Below are 18127 nucleotides of genomic sequence, written 5' to 3' on the forward strand. Positions count from 1 at the left end.
AATTGGTGACATCAGGGCTTAATTATAGTTTCTGTGCTGTAGATAAAAACATATATATAATATATATATATATGCGAAGCAGCCTTTTAAATGGGATTTGTGCTTGAGCATCATGTGCTTTGGAAACTAATACAAAGATGAGCAATTGTCTGAGTCCGGTGAATGAATCCATTTGCCTCTTTTTTTTTTTTTTAAATCAATCTTTACAGAATGGAAATGAGATCCACAGAGCAGAGGGAAAGGGAAGAAAGGAAAGCGAGAATAAAAGGTTTTGAAATAGTTGGGTGTTTGGCTGTTAAAGTCATAAAGATCTCAAGACACATGTTTAATTCAATTTTTGTAGAATTTATTAATTTTTGTCTAATTCAAGAGAATGGTTGAAAACACAGAGTTGTCAAATAATATTGACAGAACTGTAACATTCCAAAATAATCTACATTTAAGAGGAAGGAGAACAAAAATAATCTTTCTGATCAATGTAAATGAGAACTTGGAAAGTTCATAGTCCCTATTTTTCCTGCACAGGTGGCGATCACGGCGACAACAGTCCCGAAGGAAGCGACAGCCTGGGAACGCATTCGGAAAGCAGCTCCTTGTTGGATGGAAGTGCTCCTCCCTTCTCTAGGTAAGGCTGTAACACTGGAAATGATTCTACGAGGGAGAAACCCTGACAGAAAAGGGCTGAAGCTCCCCTGATTTATTTTTGTATTGGACTGGGGTTAAGGTTGCTGTTTCTGTAATCAAACACTGCAGGTTTGGAACACCTCAGGATAGAGCTCCTCCTTACTTTTAATCCTCCTGCTCCACGGATGTTTAGGCTGCTGTGGGTGAGGCCAGTTCTGATTCTGCAACGGTTGTTAAAATCATAGAATTTCTATAATTCAAGCACATTAAATACAAACTGTAACCCAGCATTGATGACTGGCATTCCTGCTTTTGGTGGGATTAATTCTTACCATCTTAGGTTCAATTGTTTTCTCTTTTCATATTTTTCTGGAATTTTGAGAATGATAAGCCACATTATCCTGCCTTGTGCTAAGAAATGCAAGGGTGTTCCTGTAGATGAGTTTTTGAAATGTTACATTTTAGCACTTCCCTGAAGCCTGAGACAGCAGGAAGAGCAGGATAGGGCCCTAAGAACTTACAGTATCACTATGGCTGAATAAAATGTGTAATTTAAAATTAACTATTTTTTATTTAAAATAAAAACTCCAGGCTAAACCCCATTGCTGCTGCACTGCTGGCCAATCATACCTGCAGCCACTTCTGCTGTGGTTAGATCCTGTACCTTTTTTTTTTTTCTTTTTCTCCAATTTTGATTTGTAATAGATTTCAAATAATTCCCTCTGGTCTATAATTCCAAGCCTCTTGGTGCTCAGCAGCAGCACACTTTGTGCAGAGATACATGATGATGATGATGCTTCAAAAAACCATAGTAATAAATCTCTAAGTCAGTGTAAGAGTTAGTTTTTGAAAATGGCTCAAAGCCACGGCAGGGTTTGGGAGCAGCCCTGGACACTGGCTGCCCGGAGCGCAGCACAGGAAGGAGGAGGAGGCATAGCTGTTCGCAGCAGGGCTGTGCCATGCTGTGCCATGGTTCTGCGGCGCTGCAGCTCGACTCCCGGCAGCCACTCCTTGGGCTTTATTGCTTTCACAAGTGGTCTCAAACCCACTACTTGAGAATAAACATCCCTGCGAGCTCGGCTGTGGCACTTTATAAATTCTCCTTTTGCCACGTTTTGTCACTGAGCTGATGAGTGACCTCGGCGCGGACCCTGCCGGACCGGAATAAAAACCGTGGCTCCTCTGATGTCCCCCAGACAATAATTATCATGTGCCAGTTAAGCCCAAACTACAGCTGAGGGATTTTACTTTAAAGCGGAGGCTGGGGCGCAAAAATGCATTTATAGCTCTTTGTCTGGCACCTCATTATGTGTGGGCCTGATTCATTAAGTAATTGGTTTGCAGTTGTTTACATGAGTATTAAGGCTTTCTATTCAGCAGCCTTTGAGATACACATTGTGCAAATGTTGCATGTTATGAATGCAGAATGAGGGGCCGGGGCCTGGCCCTATTGGCTAAACACTACACGCTGTTGAAAAGCAAGAGAAAGAGATTGGGTGCTGCTTTGCATAGCAATGACTTTCTTAATAAGCTTTACAGATTGATACACACAAGCTATAAAAGATGCAAAGAGATACTCTTAGCACATTTATCCATGCTCGTTTCACTATTATGGGCCTGGAGAAGGGAAGAATTGAGGGCTTTCATACTCGGGTTTTCAGTGCGTGTCTTCAGTGCATGAGACTTAATAGAATCCGATGTTTATTGTATTATAAATCATGGGGAAGTAGGCAGATCTGCAACAGTTTATTATTAAAGATTCTTTCAATGTAAATCTTTTTCTGCCATTGTATTTCCTACAGCAAAATCATTTTGTGGTTGAGTGGGGATGAAAGGCATAATGTACGACGGAGTGAGTCTTAATAGGAAGCTGCTCTCTGAGTAAAGACCACTTGTTCCCTTTTGTTCGGCAGTGCATGCCAGAGCTTCCTCTTCTCCCAGAAATGCCGCCTGCTCTACCTCCAGCAAGAAAACCACTTTTCCCTGGCTCCTTTACTTTCCCAGGGGAATATTTCCACGCAGGGAGATGCACTTTTGGGTGGGATGTCAGGGTACTGCAGCAGGCAAGAGGGCATTAAATGACACAGTCCTGAGGGGAGAAGATATCAGAAGTCAGGGCTGAGGCTGCCGGCGAGCGCAGGCGGGTGGGCAGCGATGTGTGTGGCATTCCAGGGGCCTGTAGCAATGGATGCAGCCAGTGGAGGTCACTCGCTTTCTGGGAATTCCCCATTTCAGATGCAGGCGTTTTATTTTTCTTTGACTTGTTTGCGCTGTCTTGTTTCCAAATAATCTGGAGATTAAAGGTGTGTTATCAGCTAAAAACCAAAGCCTGCTTTGGATTTGTCAGGACACCAACACAGTGTAAAGTATTTTAAACCTTAATTAATCTGCTGGAAGGACTCTAGGGGGGGTCGCTGAAGGCTGGTTTTCAGCCCAGTTGCCCAACACAGCTGTAGTGACATGCAAATAGAAGTTGGCAGAGTCGAATTCATCTCTTAATCGTTCCTGGGCCCATTGCCTTTGGCCATCGGGGGGCACTCAGGCTCTGCACATCTTCCGCTCCCCCTTCCTAAACCAGTCCCAACACCAAAAACTCTGCTGTGCCCTGAGGAGACATCTCAGAGCTTTGGGGCTGGCAGTGCTCAGGATGTGCACAAACACATTTCCCTTGGAAATCCAGGAAAAGTGCCATCTCGTCGATCTGGATTCCTGGGAGGTGCACCCAGCAACCAGGCAGGATCCGATGGTTTTATCCCCCTGATGTATTCCCAGTCATCAAATGGCTTCTGTAAGAAGCTGACTGAAAATTCCAGCAGGATTTTCTGCTGTTCCAGCTGTTTGTGTGAGCCTTATTTCTTTGCCTGCAGCCCCAGCTGCTGCAGAAGCAGAGCTTTTGGGGTGGCAGTGTCCTGCCAGGTTTGTGGGGAGAGGCACCAACATCTGCCAGCTGAGCAGATGGGAATAGTGGATTTTTTGGCATTGCCCCTGCTCTCCTGCACAGCTTCCTCACAGTGCTGTGATGCATCTTTGTGTCAGTGGGGGTTTTTTTCTCCAGCATGGTGAATCCAAACAGAGACCGGTCTTAGATGCAGCTCGATAGAAATCTTTGTATCCTAAAATAAGGATCGTCCTACTCACAGTGTAATTACTGAAACTGAGTGTTATTACTCCAGCTCTGGCATGATGAATTGACTTTCAAGTTTATACTGCCTATGTGACACTGTGCAGAATATGTACTGTAGGTACGTGGTTTTCCAGGGTGGGAAAATCTCTTGGCATTTAGGATTTCCCAAATTTTTTGGGTATCTTTTTTGCTTGCTACTAAAACGTAGAAGTTCAACAGGTGCTTTAGCAAGAAGACCCTCAGGGCGCAGTAAACTTTTTCTGCTGTTTTCTAGCAAGCCCCCTTAATTAACTTGGTTCTTGTTGTCCTGGCATTTTCCTCTGAATATTCATTTTCTTTCTAGAGGAAAAAATATTTTCTTGGAGCTTTTTCATTCCTTACTGTTGCAGCATCTTCAATACAAAAAGCCTGTTTCATCAGAGAAATTGAGAGATTAAAAGGCTCTTTGAAGTGAAACTGGTTTGGGTCTTTTCTTTGTCAGAGCCTAGGTTCAGTTTGGAATTATTTTAGGGAAGAAGCAAATGTGTAAATGGATATTGGAGGGTCGTGACGGGGGATTAGTGGAGGTGCTGGAACTGGCCTTGCTCCATTTATAGCCCAAAAATGTCTCGGTGGAGGTCTGTGCCCATTGTGTGCTGCGGCTGCTGGGTGAGCGATGCCACAGCCGGGGCTGCCGAGTGCAGCTGCTGTGTGATGTGGAGGTGCCGCTGCTTCTCCCCAGCTTTGCACACCTCACCCCAGAATTCATTCCCTGCAGCATTTCCTGGGCTTGATCACTGGGAGCTGCCATTCCCTCTCTGGCCTTTCTGATGTCCTCACTACATTTTCTGTATCTGCCCGTCATTTCCCTGTGCTGACAGCTTTCCTGCTGAGCCTTTGCTGCCACCCTGTCCCCATCTCCCTTCTCTGGGATGGCTGTGCTTGGCTTTGGCTCTAGGCTCTTTGGGAAGTGAACCCCAATCCACACCTGGTGGGTTAGCCCCAGGAAGATGAACCTCAGGGAACAGATGGTGTTTGGTAGAACACAAATATCTCTCTCCCTACTCTCCTGCCAGCTTTGATCTTTCTCTTTGTGGGAAGCTGGGGTGGCAGTGGGAAGGTCTTCAGATGTTCCTAAAGCCATCTTGGTTCTTTCTCCATGGATCCTTCAGCTGGATCTGGAGGACCAAGCCCTGGAGACATGGGCAGTCCTCTCTGGTGATCCTCAGCACCGGACCCAAAGCACTGACTTGCTGGTGTTGTTTGTTGTGGGGTTGAACCACGGAGAGAAGTAGAACAGAACTGACAAACTCAGTTGTCAAATGGCTTTTGTGAGAAACTAACTGAAAATCCCAGGAACTCCACACTCCCCTCTCATCAGCAGGCCTGGAATATGGTCAAGGGGAAGCAGTGGCTGCTGCCCCCTGATCTCCTCCTCAACTACTTGAAATGATTCCTGTGCCAGCATCCACATGAGGAACCTCGCCAGCTGCAGCTCAGCAACAAGTGGTTTCCTGCTCCACACCCCCAGCACAGCCTCTTGAGCACATTTTATGGGCTGAGCCTGGGATTTGTGGAGCACCTCCTGGGAAGTGCTGAGGACCAGGAGATCTGGCCAAAGGGAGCAGAAGGTCAGAGTGTTCAGCAGGATCAGCCCAGAGGCTCCAGCTTCAAATCCTCTCTGGGTATCCTGTTGAGTGAAGGCCTTTGAAGGAGAAGTGAGAGGATGAGGCAGTGTAGAGTTTTGCTTGGAATAAAAGGGAAAGGCAGTGGGATGGTGCTCTAAAGGAATGTTGGAGAAACCTTTGAAGCCTAACATGTTCAAAGTTTTTTACTGAATAAGGTCATAATGAGTTATATCACTGTTAGTACTCTGCTAGAGCTGTCACTTGGTACTAGCACTTCTGCCTTGGTGGAATTTGGGCTGTGTTTAATATTCTGGGAATCTCTGTCCACAAAGCAGGAGCTTTTGGAGAGGAAACGGGATTTAAACAGTGTGGGCTTTCTCTGGGTTAAAAGGAGGAGTGGCTGCACCACTGGTAGCTGCAATGTGTGAAACTGTATATATGGCTTTCCAGCTGCAATCCCAAATTCTGACTGAATACTGAGGGTAACACAAGCAAGGAATCATCTCTGCTTTTTTTTGTCTCCTTCACAAATGCCTCCGCAATAGTGGAATATTTGCAACTCCCCACTTTAAGCACTTCTGTATTGGCTGCCACCTTTTTAAATGAAATGCAGCAAATCACAGACATTTCAGAAAGTCCTATTGTGACTGAGCTTCAAACTGCACCTTCACATTGGCTTATATTTCACTGGTTGGCCCAGTGATGTCCCAAATATCTCCTATTTGATCTTCCTTATTAAAATCAGCTGAAGCTTCATTTTTGGAGCTTCTTGCAGGACTGCTGCTGTAACAGTTAATTCTCGCCCGTGTTTGCCCCCGTGCGATTATTCCCCAGCCCAAACACAATGCACGCGCTGCACACAAAAGATCAAAATAATTCCAGCTTGTTTGAGAGATTCAAAAGGGCCTGTGATGCTCCAGACACAAGAGCAGCCATTTAGCAGAGCAGGCTCGAGCTGCACACACATCAAGGTAGATCAAAGGCAGCAGAGATTGCTCATTGCCATGGGGCCAGGGAACAGTGCCAGGACCTGGAGGAGTGCATAGGGAGGAAGTGCAGGGAGCAGCACTGGGGGAAGTTTGTTTTTGTTTGGATTTTGTCTTTTCGTATTTTGCATGCTTGGAAAGTTGGCAGGGTCCTGCTCCTCTGTACCTTAACTCCGTGCTGGTGTAAATCAGTGCTGTTACCAGGGAATGACTCCAACAACAGCTGGACCAGTGTCCCTCCTGCGCATGAATTTCTCCGCTTTTTAGGTGAAGAAGTCCATGATTAACAGTTATTTGAAAAAAAAAAAGTTACAGAAGTTACTGGGTTGTTGGTTTTTTAAGCCATTTCACAGTATTTTTTAAAAATTCACTTTTTTTTTAAATTGGAGACATTATGCTGATTATTTGAAGTGTTTTACAGGACTGAATTGCGGAATGAAGCAGTAACTGCCATAAAATCCAAAGGTAAGAGACAAATGTTATGCTACTAAAAATTAGTGTCTTTCTAGTTAAATTATACTATAGAAGCCCTCCCAGAACAATGTTATGACCTGTATAAAGTACAGAGAAGCGAAAGCATGGAATTTCCCTGTCTCCTGTGGCAGCCAGCAGGGAGCTGAGGATGACAGTTCCAGGACAGAGAAGTGGTATTTGTGGGGCAAATGATGTGGAACAGATTGGGATCTTTGCAGGGTTTAATCAAAGGCCAGTGAACAGCAGGTGGAGGGAACCTGGAGAAGGAGAAACCTGCAGAAGGAGAAACCTGCAGGTTCCTTGGTCATCCCTGTGACCTGGGACTGTGGGTGGGTGCAGCTGGATGGTTTTGTCTGTGGCCAGGCTGGTTTTGTTCTGAACTGGTGTCTGGGCCCTGCATGTTTTCCCTACCCACACATTCCCGTTCCCCCTTTACCCCTTGCAAGGCCTGCTGGGGCCTGCAGCTGCCTCTGACGGAACCTCCTGCCAGCAAGGCAGTGCTGGGAATCAGGATCTCTCTGCCTGAAGCCCTATGCTGGGTTCTGGCAGTCCAGAATGGCCCGGTTTTAAAGGTATGGCATTGAACTGAGATACAGATGCCATCAAGGATGATGGCACTTGGTGCCTTGGTGCCTTGGTGGCACTTGAAAGGCTCTGACATCCCTGGCCCCTTTCCTGTCTCAGAGCCATTCAGTGTGGGAGCAAGCATGGGGCTGGCTCTGATGTTGCCGGTGGAGCGCAGCCCCGCTGCCCAGGGAGCCAGGGCTGGAGGATGAAAGATGCAGCTGCTGCATTTGTAGATAAGGTGTTCATGGAGATGGTGCTGTCAAAGGCACCAAAGTGCCTCAAACACAAGCCACAGTGTCTGTGTGAGCATGACAGCCTTCTTCCTCCCGCTGTCCCTGGCTGAGTCCTGGGCCTCTTCCCGGCTGCCTTTGGACGGCCAGCAACCTCTGGATTGGGTGGGAACAAGAGAGCATGGCTCTGTCAGCCACTGTAGCCCTGACTTCATGTGCCATACTTCCCACTCTGTCCTATCCATGGGTCAAAAGAATTCACATCCCCAGGCATCTCTCAGGCACTCTGAACTGCCATGGGATTCTGCTGCTGTCAATGAAAGGGTTTGCTGATTCACAGAGCCTAAGGTTAAAGCCGTGTGCTCCACTGAGATCAGGCCTGCCTGGATCTAATCTGGTCTCAAAGTGGTGATTTTTTTACTCGTGACATCATTGATATTTTTGTGCCAACTCTGTGATGTCATGGCCTGCTGGTGACTTCACTGCAGGGTCAAGTAGTGGGGAGAAAGGGGAAGAGAATAGACAAAGCTGCGATTCAGGCAGCAGCTGGTCAAGTAAATTGCTTGGAGTGGAAATATTCTGCCTGGCTACCTTGCGGTACAATGGAGTGGGAGTGGTGAATGAGGCCACTGTCCGGCACAGCCGCCCTGCTGCCAGACACCGCACCGGACACACACACACCTGGGACTGGGGCTCCCAACTCCCAGCCCTCAGTCAGCCTTGGGAGAGCTGTCCTGAGCTCATCACTGTGAAAAATGGCGTGGCCACAAAAAAGGTTTTACACCTCTGCTTTCTGTCTCCTCACCTGCAGCATTCTGGGGCGAATCTGACAACAGCAGCTCTGAGCTTGAGGCTGCTTTGCGCCCACAGACCCACAGCATGGATTCAGATGACTTCAATGACTTCTATGACTGAGATTCTTTTACTGTTTTTTGGGAGGGAAGAAACAAACTGTATTTTCTTTTACACAATGAGCGTGTCACAGGCTGAAGCACTGCTTGTCACTTTATTGGCAAAGAAAATTCAAATAATAAATAAACATAATTAGTCCTATACATTGTCTATGTGCTCTGTCTGACCAGCAGTATTTTCCTGCTCTGACAGGAACCCTGCTCTGTGAGAGTCCCCTCCCGAGGCTTGTGGCATCCCAATATTGGGGCTCCAGTGCTAGATAGGGTTTGGGAAGAAGCAGACAAGCATTGTGGGTATGCAGACAGGCGCTACTGGGGCGGACTGGCATATTTGATCTTTATCTTCTTCTGCAACAGATCAAGAAAAAGAAATGCATAAAATATCAATTTGTAATTCAGCACAGAATTACAATTGTAATTTTGGAACAGAGCAGCATTTACATGTGGCAAGCCCCAGTGCTTTCCTGCTTTTCCCTGCTTTGTGAAATCCATGGTGGTGTTCCTGTGTGGACATCATAGTAATTGGATGACTCCAGGAGCTTCATGCATTTTTAATTTTCTTCTTTTCATTCCTTTTATCTAAAATTAAGTTGATTAAACATGAGATTTGCTTTGGGAGGGAGAAACCAGAGGACATGTTAAAGCTGTTCATAAATGATGACAAGTCCAAAAGCAGAAAGCAGCACCCCAGTTAAGCTGTGCTGTGCTGCAGTCCCACATCTCCCAACATGGGCACCAATCTCTGCACCCCATCCCCAAAACCCAGCTAGAAATGGTAACAACATGCAGTTTAATAAGAGGAACGTGTAGGCTGGGAGCTCAAAAGTACAATATGACTTGCAGAAGGCTTGGAACTGAGCAGGAACTCTTGGCACAGCCAGATACTGTGGGTTTCAGTCTGCCATCAGTGAGGGTGCAGCCTGGAATGTTCTGGGAACTGGGAAGTCTGCTGCACCAAGGATGGAGCTGGGTGAGTTTGTGACCAGGGCTGACAACCTGGGAGACTACTGGGCTCAACTAAAGGACTGCAGCAACAGACAGAATGAGAGGACACAGTCTTAAGATGCGCCAAGGGAAATATAGGTTGGATATTAGGAAAAAGTTTCTTATGGAAACAGTGATAAAGTACTGGAATGGTCTGCCTGGTGAGGTGATGGAGTCACCATCCCTGGATGTGTTTAAAAAAGACTGGATGTTGCACTCCAGTGCATGTTGACATGTTGACATGGTTTAGTTGAGGTGGTGTTAGGGCATGGGTTGGACTCGATGATCTTGAAGGCCTCTTCCAACCTAGTGATTTTGTGATTTTCTGACTAAAGCCAGACTTTAATGAGGGCTTTAATGTCCTTTTTACCACCTGACTGCCCATGTCCTGTGGGACTGCTGCCTGCAGAGAAAGCGCTGTGCTGTCAGTTGAGCATGTTGCTCAAGGCCTGGGAGGTGTGTGGAGAGGAGGAGCAGCCCCACTGGAAAAATCCAGCAGCCTGCACTGCCAAGAAATGTTGCCTCAGCAGCACAGTGTCTTTGCAGCTCTGAGATCCTCCTGAGTGACTCTGGGCTGCTGATGTCAGCCCACTTTCTGCCTGCTGCTTGACACCAGTTTGTAGGGCTTTCCACTGCCACAGTCTGGCTCAGCCCTGACACCGGCCTGTGACAAGTGACAGATGGCTGTGGAGCCATGCGCAGGCAATCTCTGCCTCTTGGTGTTGGAGCGATAGCCAGGTTCCTCCGGAGCATCATTTATGATACTCTCATTGTGCACAGACTCATTAGATGCAAAACATCCTGCCAGTCAACTTCCTCAAGCTCCTTCACAGCTGTCACACCGGCAGCCCAGCACCGGAGGCAGGTGACACTGACGGACGGGGGACTGGAATCAATACAGCCTGAACAGATTCCCATCGGCACGCCACTCATCTGAGGATGTGCCTGAGCAGGAAGCCTTCCCTGATCCTGCCACTCTGTGCTGTGTTCATGGATGCTCAGTTGCCAGGTGGGACCAAGGCTCACGGCCCAGCGCAGCTGTTGGTGCTCAGACCAACTTTTCAAGGAATTGTCAGCTGCAGTATTAATTTTTCCAGCACTTGTTTAACCAAGTAATTATAAGATAAGACGATCACATTTCATTTGCGTCCACCAGCCTTCTGTTTTCTTCAGCATTATCAGAAAAACAATTGATTGCCCATCAATACAAACAAAATGTTCATGCTAAGCTGCCGTGCTCCCTACAAAATTCCAGGAGAAGCACTACAATAGAAAGCTTCAATTAGGGAATGTTTTGTAAGGAACAGATAAAGGACAATCTTCAGCTGATACCATAGGTGTGGTGCCACTACAAAGTTGCAGAGGAAATTTATTCAAGTCACAGATTTTATTGAGAGGAATGAGAACAGAAAACGGCTTAACAACAGCCAAGTGAGGATAAGAATAATGAGAGACACAATATTGGGTTAATTTGTTCTACAGAGAATTAGCCAGGTACCAAGGTTCCCCTCCGCTCCCCAAATTGGTAGCGTTGACTCCGCAAGCACTGCTGAGATTTTGTTATTTTTGTTAATGACTCCCAGGCCGCTGTTCCCTGTCCTCAGCCCTGTGGCTGCCCTGCTAAGGGAGCTGGTGTGCAGCGATGGGACACAGCAGAACAAAACCTGCCTTGTGTTAATCCCAATTAATTCCCGACTGTTTAATTCCATTTTGGCTCCGTCAAACGGCCATAAATTAACAGTATTTGCTTATGCCATAGGCAGAGCAAGGGGATGGGGCTCTTTGCCTTGTGCCGCTCTCACGAATCATGTGGAGCCATTTCCCACTGGAAACATCCCTTCAGAGGGCACAGAGCAGCCGTGCCCTGAATCGCTCCTATTGCCAAACGCGGGATAAGTCAAAATTGTATGAAGTCAGGAGTTCTTTAATGTATGATCATTGTATACTTTCATGCAGAGACCTGATTAGTGCATCCCTTCCTCAAGCACACCCTGGAACCATCAAGCTTTAAGGATGTAGTAAATCCAGATGTTGATGCCTATGTGTACATTCCTCACTTGGCAAAACATCCAAATTCTGTGTATCCTATAGCTGAATCATGCTCGTTGTAACATTAAAACTCACACCCGCAAGTCAAAAAGAGGTGCAGACCCTTCCCCTGAGCATGTGGAAGAGTTAGCTGGGGTTACCTAACCCATAGAAACCACTGATCAATCTTAAAAGAGGGGCTGTGCTTGGGAAGTTGCCAACACTGGATTTCTGAGTATAAATAATGGTGCTAGAGGTCTGGTGGTTGGGCTGGATTTAGGGAATACATCAAGCACACAGTTCGTGCAGTGCTGAAATAAATCATCAATGTCTCTCTATAAATTATTGACCTGTTGAGAAACACACCCCACAGCATCACCTCACACTTGCTTTTTAGCAAGGTGCAAAGGGAGAGTGATTCTCCTGTTAGACTGCTTGTTTATGGCTGTTTTTGAAGGGAAGCTGTCACACCTTCTGTCTTGGCTGAGCGTGAGCTCGGCAGTGGGACTGTCTCAGGAGTCAGCCTTCCCTCAGGCTTCGCTTTTCCTCCTGGATATCACTTTTGTGCTCTCAGGCCTTACTTTTCCCCTCTGGGTGTCCCTTTCGTGTCGAAGGAGCAGCCCAGACATGGGGGGGGGGGCTGCCCCCTCACGTCCCCTGCCTCCCCTCAGGCCGCCATTGTGGCGCCTCAGCCAGCAACCAACATGGCGGCGGCGGCGGCGCGCCCCATGTGACCGCGCGCCACCTCCCTCCCTCCCTTCCCGGCATGCCCCGCGCCGTCCCGCGACCCCGGAAGTTTCCGCTGGTGCCGCCGGTCTCTCCTGCCGCGGCCCGTCCCGTCCCGCCATGGGGGTCCCGGCCTTCTTCCGCTGGCTTAGCCGCAAGTACCCCTCCATCATCGTCAACTGCGTCGAGGAGAAGGTGAGCCGGTCGCCCGGCACGGCAGACCCCGGTGGCAGCCGCCCTGCGGCTCCGCGGGGCGGGCGCGGGTGTCGGCGCCGCTGGGGCCGCGCCGGTGCACCCCCCGGTGCTGAGTCCCCGCTGTGTCCCCGTGGGCTGCCCCGGGGCCTTTCCAAGGCGGGTGGGTGGGTTGGGGCTTTGTTTGGGTTTGGTTCGGGTGTTTAAGATTTGCGGAGGTTTGCAGTTTTTTGGGGTTTTGGAGTTTTTTCCGGACTTCCAATCCCGGTGGAAGCGGCCGCTGTGCGGGAGGAGTTATCCCAACGCCTCGTTCAGTTGCCACTGGCTCGCGTGAGCGCTCTTGGAAGGAACGGGCACGTGGACGAAGTGGGAATGGGCGCAGGAGCAAGGAATCGGACTTCTCCGATTTCCCCTTCTCCAGGCGAATCGCTGGAATTGCAGCCCTTCCCGACGCCCTCGGCTCTGCCTTCGTGCGACTTCGGCCCGGAAAAGTGGGATTTGTGATTCTGGTGAAACTTGAGTAGAGAGTAGTGGGAGTGCTTTTTGCCGTTTCTTGAATGTAGTCCCTGCTTTTCCACAACTTTATTTAACTGGTAATTAGAAGCCACAACAAGTCTCGGGACTTAATGGGAACACGACTGTAGCTGCCTGTCATGCTGCATCCAAGATTTACAACAAGCTTGTGCTTGTGCTCTTTAACCTTGAGCAGCCTTAGGGCGTTTTTGTCTCATTGCTGGTGTTTTCTAGTTCATGATAAATATCTCCTGGCCAAAAAGGGAGCTGATTGTTCAAAAGACATCCTCTAAAATCTGGCTTTCCATGGCAGTAGCAGAAGGAAGTTTCAGTGAAGGCTCTGACACAGGATTCCATAGGTGCCTTTCCAGGCAGTATTGCAGCTGAAATGATGTTTGTTTACTTGGTTTTTTTGGGTTGGTTCCTTCAGGCACATCCCTGCAGCCAGGAGTGTTGTACCATCCTATGGGACAAGGTGGGAGGGGACATGGAGGATGGAGAGGGTTTCCCTTCAGCAGCAGGCTTTGAGTGGCTGCACCGTCGTGGATTTACTGTGCCCTGAGTGTGGCAAGTTGTCCTGCTCAGGACTAACTCGAGCCTTTCTGAGGAGGCAGACTCTGGAGTTCTTGCTTTCCGAACTGCTTTTCCCATAGGCTGCTGTGTTTTGTTGATTTGTACTGGCCGTGTTCTGCTCTTCCCTATTTATTGCTGGTTTGGAAAGTTCAGCGCCGTTAGCTGGGGCTTCTGTCCCTCTGCTCCTCCTCCCAAGGTGGGCTCACCTTGGGGAAACACCCAGAAGGGGATAAAATGTGGGAGCAGGGTGGAGGAGATCAGGGAAAAGAGGGTGAGGTGGTGGAATTCTGAGTTAAGGCTGCACATGTTCCCTGCATGTAGCAGGATGTTCAGCTCTGTGCTTTTCCAGGGTGTTTTTGTGTTTCAGGTTCAGGCAGTGAAGCACGGGTTTGGTTAAAATTTTAAGCTGCTGCTGTGGTTTTATTACAGCTGGGATTTTAGGCCTGCTCAGCAAAGTGGAAGTTTATTTCACCTGTCGCTGCGATAAGTGAATTTTTAATGGGGGATGATTAAAAATCTAAGAATCTGTCTGGGAATTTTAAAAAAAAAAAAATGGGGGCCGGTGAGTTTAACAGTTTCCCTTAAAGCTGAGCTCCAGCAGCACTGTCTCTTCTAGTGTCTGCACCAAACTCCTGGATATGACCTGTCCTGAGGCTCTGGGAACCCTCAGTTTAGGGGCTGTCCTGGATATCTCTTTAAGATCTGTCATTGACAAGCAGCCACAATATAAACAGCAATTACCTCTGTAACAGTTCAGGGCAGTTGTCTCTAAGAGTAGATTTGCCTTTTTCAGCACACTTGTAAATATTCAGATTAATCTCTGTGCAGATTAATCAAAGCTGCTCTTACACGTAGGCAAGACAAAGGTTTGTATAGCCCTGGTTTTACTGATTGTGTGTCCCTTTTTTTGAATCTTTAATAACTGAGCTTATACCATCCAAAGTTCTTTATTAAAATAAGTGGAAAGACACAATAAATTCCTTGAGTTGGATTTGCCATAAGTGAAGTGGCAGCTCCTGCTGTCCTCCACGTTGCCTTGTTCCAGCTCAAGAGCACGTTGCAATTACAGCCGGGACAGCACATGGATAAATCATATTCATTAACATTTTTTTATATTCAAATCTGGTCATAAATCTGAGAGTGGACTTAGGACAGCAGGGAGAAGCTGCAGTTTGTCATACTGTTGATGAATTTAAGCTTCTCTCACAATGTAATCAGCTCTGTGTGTGTTTTAGGATTGCTGTAAATCTCTCTAATCAGAAATTTTGTATCTCCCGGTAGCTTGTCTCTTTGAAATATTGAAAACTTGATCTTGTTCTCTTACCTTGCTAGATTAATCAGATGTAAAAAAAAGAAAAAATTTTCTTAAGCTGAGCTGGAAGAATGAGAGGAAGATCTTGAAGATAATAAAAAATCCAGGAGAGAATATTCTTAATCAAATGGATAGGAATTAATAAAGCTGCAGCTAAAGTATCATGTTTGAAGATCTGTTTTCAGTGGTTTCAAAAGAGGCTGTAGATGAGTAGTGAACAGTTCAGTTATATCACAAGAGATATCACTGCCAGATACTTCAGCCTTCCTTCCACACGGCTGCCACTTGAGAACCCCAGTGGATTTGTGAAGGGGGGCTCATTTCTACCTCAGAGAGCTGGGATTCCTTCTCAATCGCATTTAGCTTGGGAGAGAGGGTGCCTGGGCATCAAGGAGAATCCAGGGGGTAGCCCAGAGGAAGGTGCAGTGTTTGCACCGCCACTTAGTTTCTGCTAACACCAAGTCGTTTGAGTGTGTGTGTCTGTATGTGTCTGGAGAGCTCAGTAAAGAGGCAAACAGTGCTTGGGGGTGGCATCTGTCAGGGTAACTGTGCCAAACATAAATACTGAATAGAGACTTTAGAGCGTTTAATTTTGGGAGTAAGAAGTCAGCCAGTCCTGCTGCTGCCTTAAGCAGGAAAATAGTCAAAAGTTGATCACGTGATCTGTATTTTTGGGGTTTTTTTCCTTCTGAATCCCCATCAGAGATGCGGGGAACTCACTCGGTGAGTAGCAGGCAGTTTGGTGACAGAAGTTCAGGGAAGTGCTTGATGTCAGCTCAGCAGCAGCTGCTGAGCTCCATGTGGTGGGAGACCCAGCAGTATCCTGGTTTTCCCCCATCCCAAGCAATCCTGTGACCATAGCCTTTACCTCAGAACATGCCATTCATTTTTAAACTTGGCTTTATGCCCAGATGTTCAAGAATATGCTTTGTTCCACCTTTGAGTGTGTTATAACCCATTCCAGCCAGAATTCCTCTGAAAATCATCAGGCTTTCCCTTGCTCAGCTCCTGTCTCTTCTGTGCTCTTGGGGTTTAATCCATGTGTGTTATGCTGGTGGAAGAGAGAATCAGTGTTGCTAATTGCCTTTTGACCAAACTAGCCACAAAACCAAACCTCAAACCCAACAACAACAAAGGCTCAAACAAAACAAACCTGAAATTATGGTGAGGAAACAAAAGTGACCATGGTTGTTGAGGAAGCTGAAGAATCCACTCCTGGAGCAGTCCAGGAATACAGGTGGCTCTAGGTGATTTAGGATGAAGTAATAATATGAGATATGAGTACTTCTCTTGTCAGCGGAAATGGGGACTCTGCCATAACCCATCATTGTGTTTTCTGGTTAAAAACAGCTATAGAAAGAAGTGCTGTTTAACAGTGAAAAGTGCAGTTGCAGGTAATGTGGGTACTTATTGCTCTCTTTTTCTTCTGCTGCCATTAAAACTAAAACAGACTTACATGAGTCTATGCATTAACAGCTGCTGGTTATTTCTGCTGAAATCCTTGTCCCCACTGCATCCCCAGGCCAAAGAGTGCAATGGTGTCAAGGTCCCCATTGACACGAGCAAACCCAACCCTAATGAGGTGGAGTTTGACAACCTCTACCTGGACATGAACGGCATCATTCACCCCTGCACACACCCAGAGGACAAGTAAGGCTCTTTGTTTGGCTCTTTACAGATGACATATCTCTCTCTTTACTGACACCATTTCAGGTGTTAAATTAAATGCTCTATGTTTTAGGCCAGCACCCAAAAATGAAGATGAGATGATGGTGGCAATTTTTGAGTATATCGACAGGATCTTCAACATTGTGAGACCAAGGAGACTCCTTTACATGGCCATAGATGGAGTGGTGAGTATTGATTCATTGGGTTTCCAGCTGGAAAATGCTCATTTCCCCTCAGTACACAGAATCACTGAATGGTTTGTGCTGGAGGGAACGTTAAAGACCTCCTGCTTCCACATTGGTGGGGACACCTTCCACTAGCACAGGTTGCTCCATACAATCTGGTCATCAGTAGGTCTAATAAAAGATCAACTCCTTGTAATAACTTGTGACCCAAAGCAGCTCTCAGGACACGAGAAATTGTCCAGATGCAAAAAGTGACCCAAATTTTCCTGTACTTCTTCTAGGCTCCACGTGCCAAAATGAATCAACAGCGGTCCAGGAGATTCAGAGCCTCAAAGGAGGGCATGGAAGCTGCTGAGGAGAAGCAAAAAATCCGACAAGAAATTCTGGCCAAAGGTAGGGCAGTGGCCTTATCAGAGATTCTTCCATGAGAATCACTTTATTTGATCACCTCAGTAAGGTTTGGAGAAAGACTGTGTGTGCATTGCTGGGATAAGGGGAGAACAAGCCTGGGGAAGGCTGGATCTGTGTTTTCCAAAGTTAAGAAATGAGACAAAACAAAATGTCATGTTTTCTTCTTCAGTCTCCTGCCTGAAGTGAGTTTGTGCTGAGTGCTCTTAATTCCTTTAGAAAATAAATTGAACAGAAGAGCAGGGATAAATGCAGTTAGAAATAACCAAAACCCTTCTGGAAGGAAGTACATGTTTGTAGGGCTTGATGAAAAGAGGATTGAGGCTTAAAAGCAAGGATCAGTTGGAAATACTCCTGCACAGGGATAAATAAGCTGCCAGCAAGGGGAGTTACTTGACAGTGGAAACTCTAAATTCAGTGAGGAAATAAAATTCAGAGCAACTTTGAGGGTGATGGTGACAAACAGCTGGAGTGAGAGGAGAATGTGTTGCTGTTGTCTGGGCTTTGAAATCACCTTGCTGAAGTAACAGTATTTGTAAATGTGGTAACAGCTTGTAGTGTGGAGATAATGCAATAGTAAGAGTTGGGTTGGTGTGGGTTTGTGGGAATTTTACTAAACAAACTGGTTTCAGAGAGTTAATCAGGGGAGCTGTCTAGGTTTTTCCATGCAAAAATGTTGGCAAAGGTCCATATGGATGTAACTCTGTTTCTGTTGCTCCAGGTGGTTTCCTGCCTCCAGAGGAGGTGAAGGAGAGGTTTGACAGCAACTGTATCACCCCGGTGAGTGGCCTGGCCCTGTACCCAGCAATTGCCAGGGGCTGAATGTTGATTTAATTCCTTTCCTTCCAACCCTTTGTAGGGAACTGAGTTTATGGACAATCTTGCTAAATGCCTCCGCTATTACATTGCCGACCGCCTGAACAGTGACCCAGGCTGGAAGAACCTGACAGTGAGTTTCCAACTTTCACACTTGAGGGAGATGAAGGAGGTATTTGGGCTGGGATCCAATTGAAGA

The 18127-nt window shown here is 46.9% G+C and overlaps 2 protein-coding genes across 6 annotated transcripts in view; both read left to right on the top strand.

Moving 5' to 3' along the window:
* Positions 1-10459, top strand: part of KIZ (kizuna centrosomal protein) — a 30837-nt gene extending 20378 nt beyond the window's left edge. For 3 of the 5 annotated variants that reach the window (XM_063391301.1, XM_063391297.1, XM_063391299.1), the window contains 3 exons: positions 526-625; positions 6763-6806; positions 8424-8665. In XM_063391301.1, the coding sequence (XP_063247371.1) occupies positions 526-625; positions 6763-6806; positions 8424-8527 (248 nt within the window). In that variant the 3' untranslated portion in view covers positions 8528-8665. Of the gene's footprint in view, positions 1-525; positions 626-6762; positions 6807-8423; positions 8666-10340 lie in introns of those variants that run through there. The other 2 variants (XM_063391298.1, XM_063391300.1) reach the window with 2 other exon arrangements.
* Positions 10460-12308: 1849 nt separating this feature from the next.
* Positions 12309-18127, top strand: part of XRN2 (5'-3' exoribonuclease 2) — a 33618-nt gene continuing 27799 nt past the window's right edge. Inside the window, exons 1-6 of the mRNA XM_063391296.1 lie at positions 12309-12456; positions 16374-16501; positions 16593-16704; positions 16986-17097; positions 17834-17892; positions 17972-18061. Coding sequence (XP_063247366.1) covers positions 12382-12456; positions 16374-16501; positions 16593-16704; positions 16986-17097; positions 17834-17892; positions 17972-18061 — 576 coding nt within the window. The 5' untranslated portion in view covers positions 12309-12381. The remainder of the gene's footprint in view (positions 12457-16373; positions 16502-16592; positions 16705-16985; positions 17098-17833; positions 17893-17971; positions 18062-18127) is intronic.

Source organism: Prinia subflava, chromosome 2 (genome assembly GCF_021018805.1).
Source record: "Prinia subflava isolate CZ2003 ecotype Zambia chromosome 2, Cam_Psub_1.2, whole genome shotgun sequence".
Taxonomy (NCBI): Eukaryota; Metazoa; Chordata; class Aves; order Passeriformes; family Cisticolidae; genus Prinia; species Prinia subflava.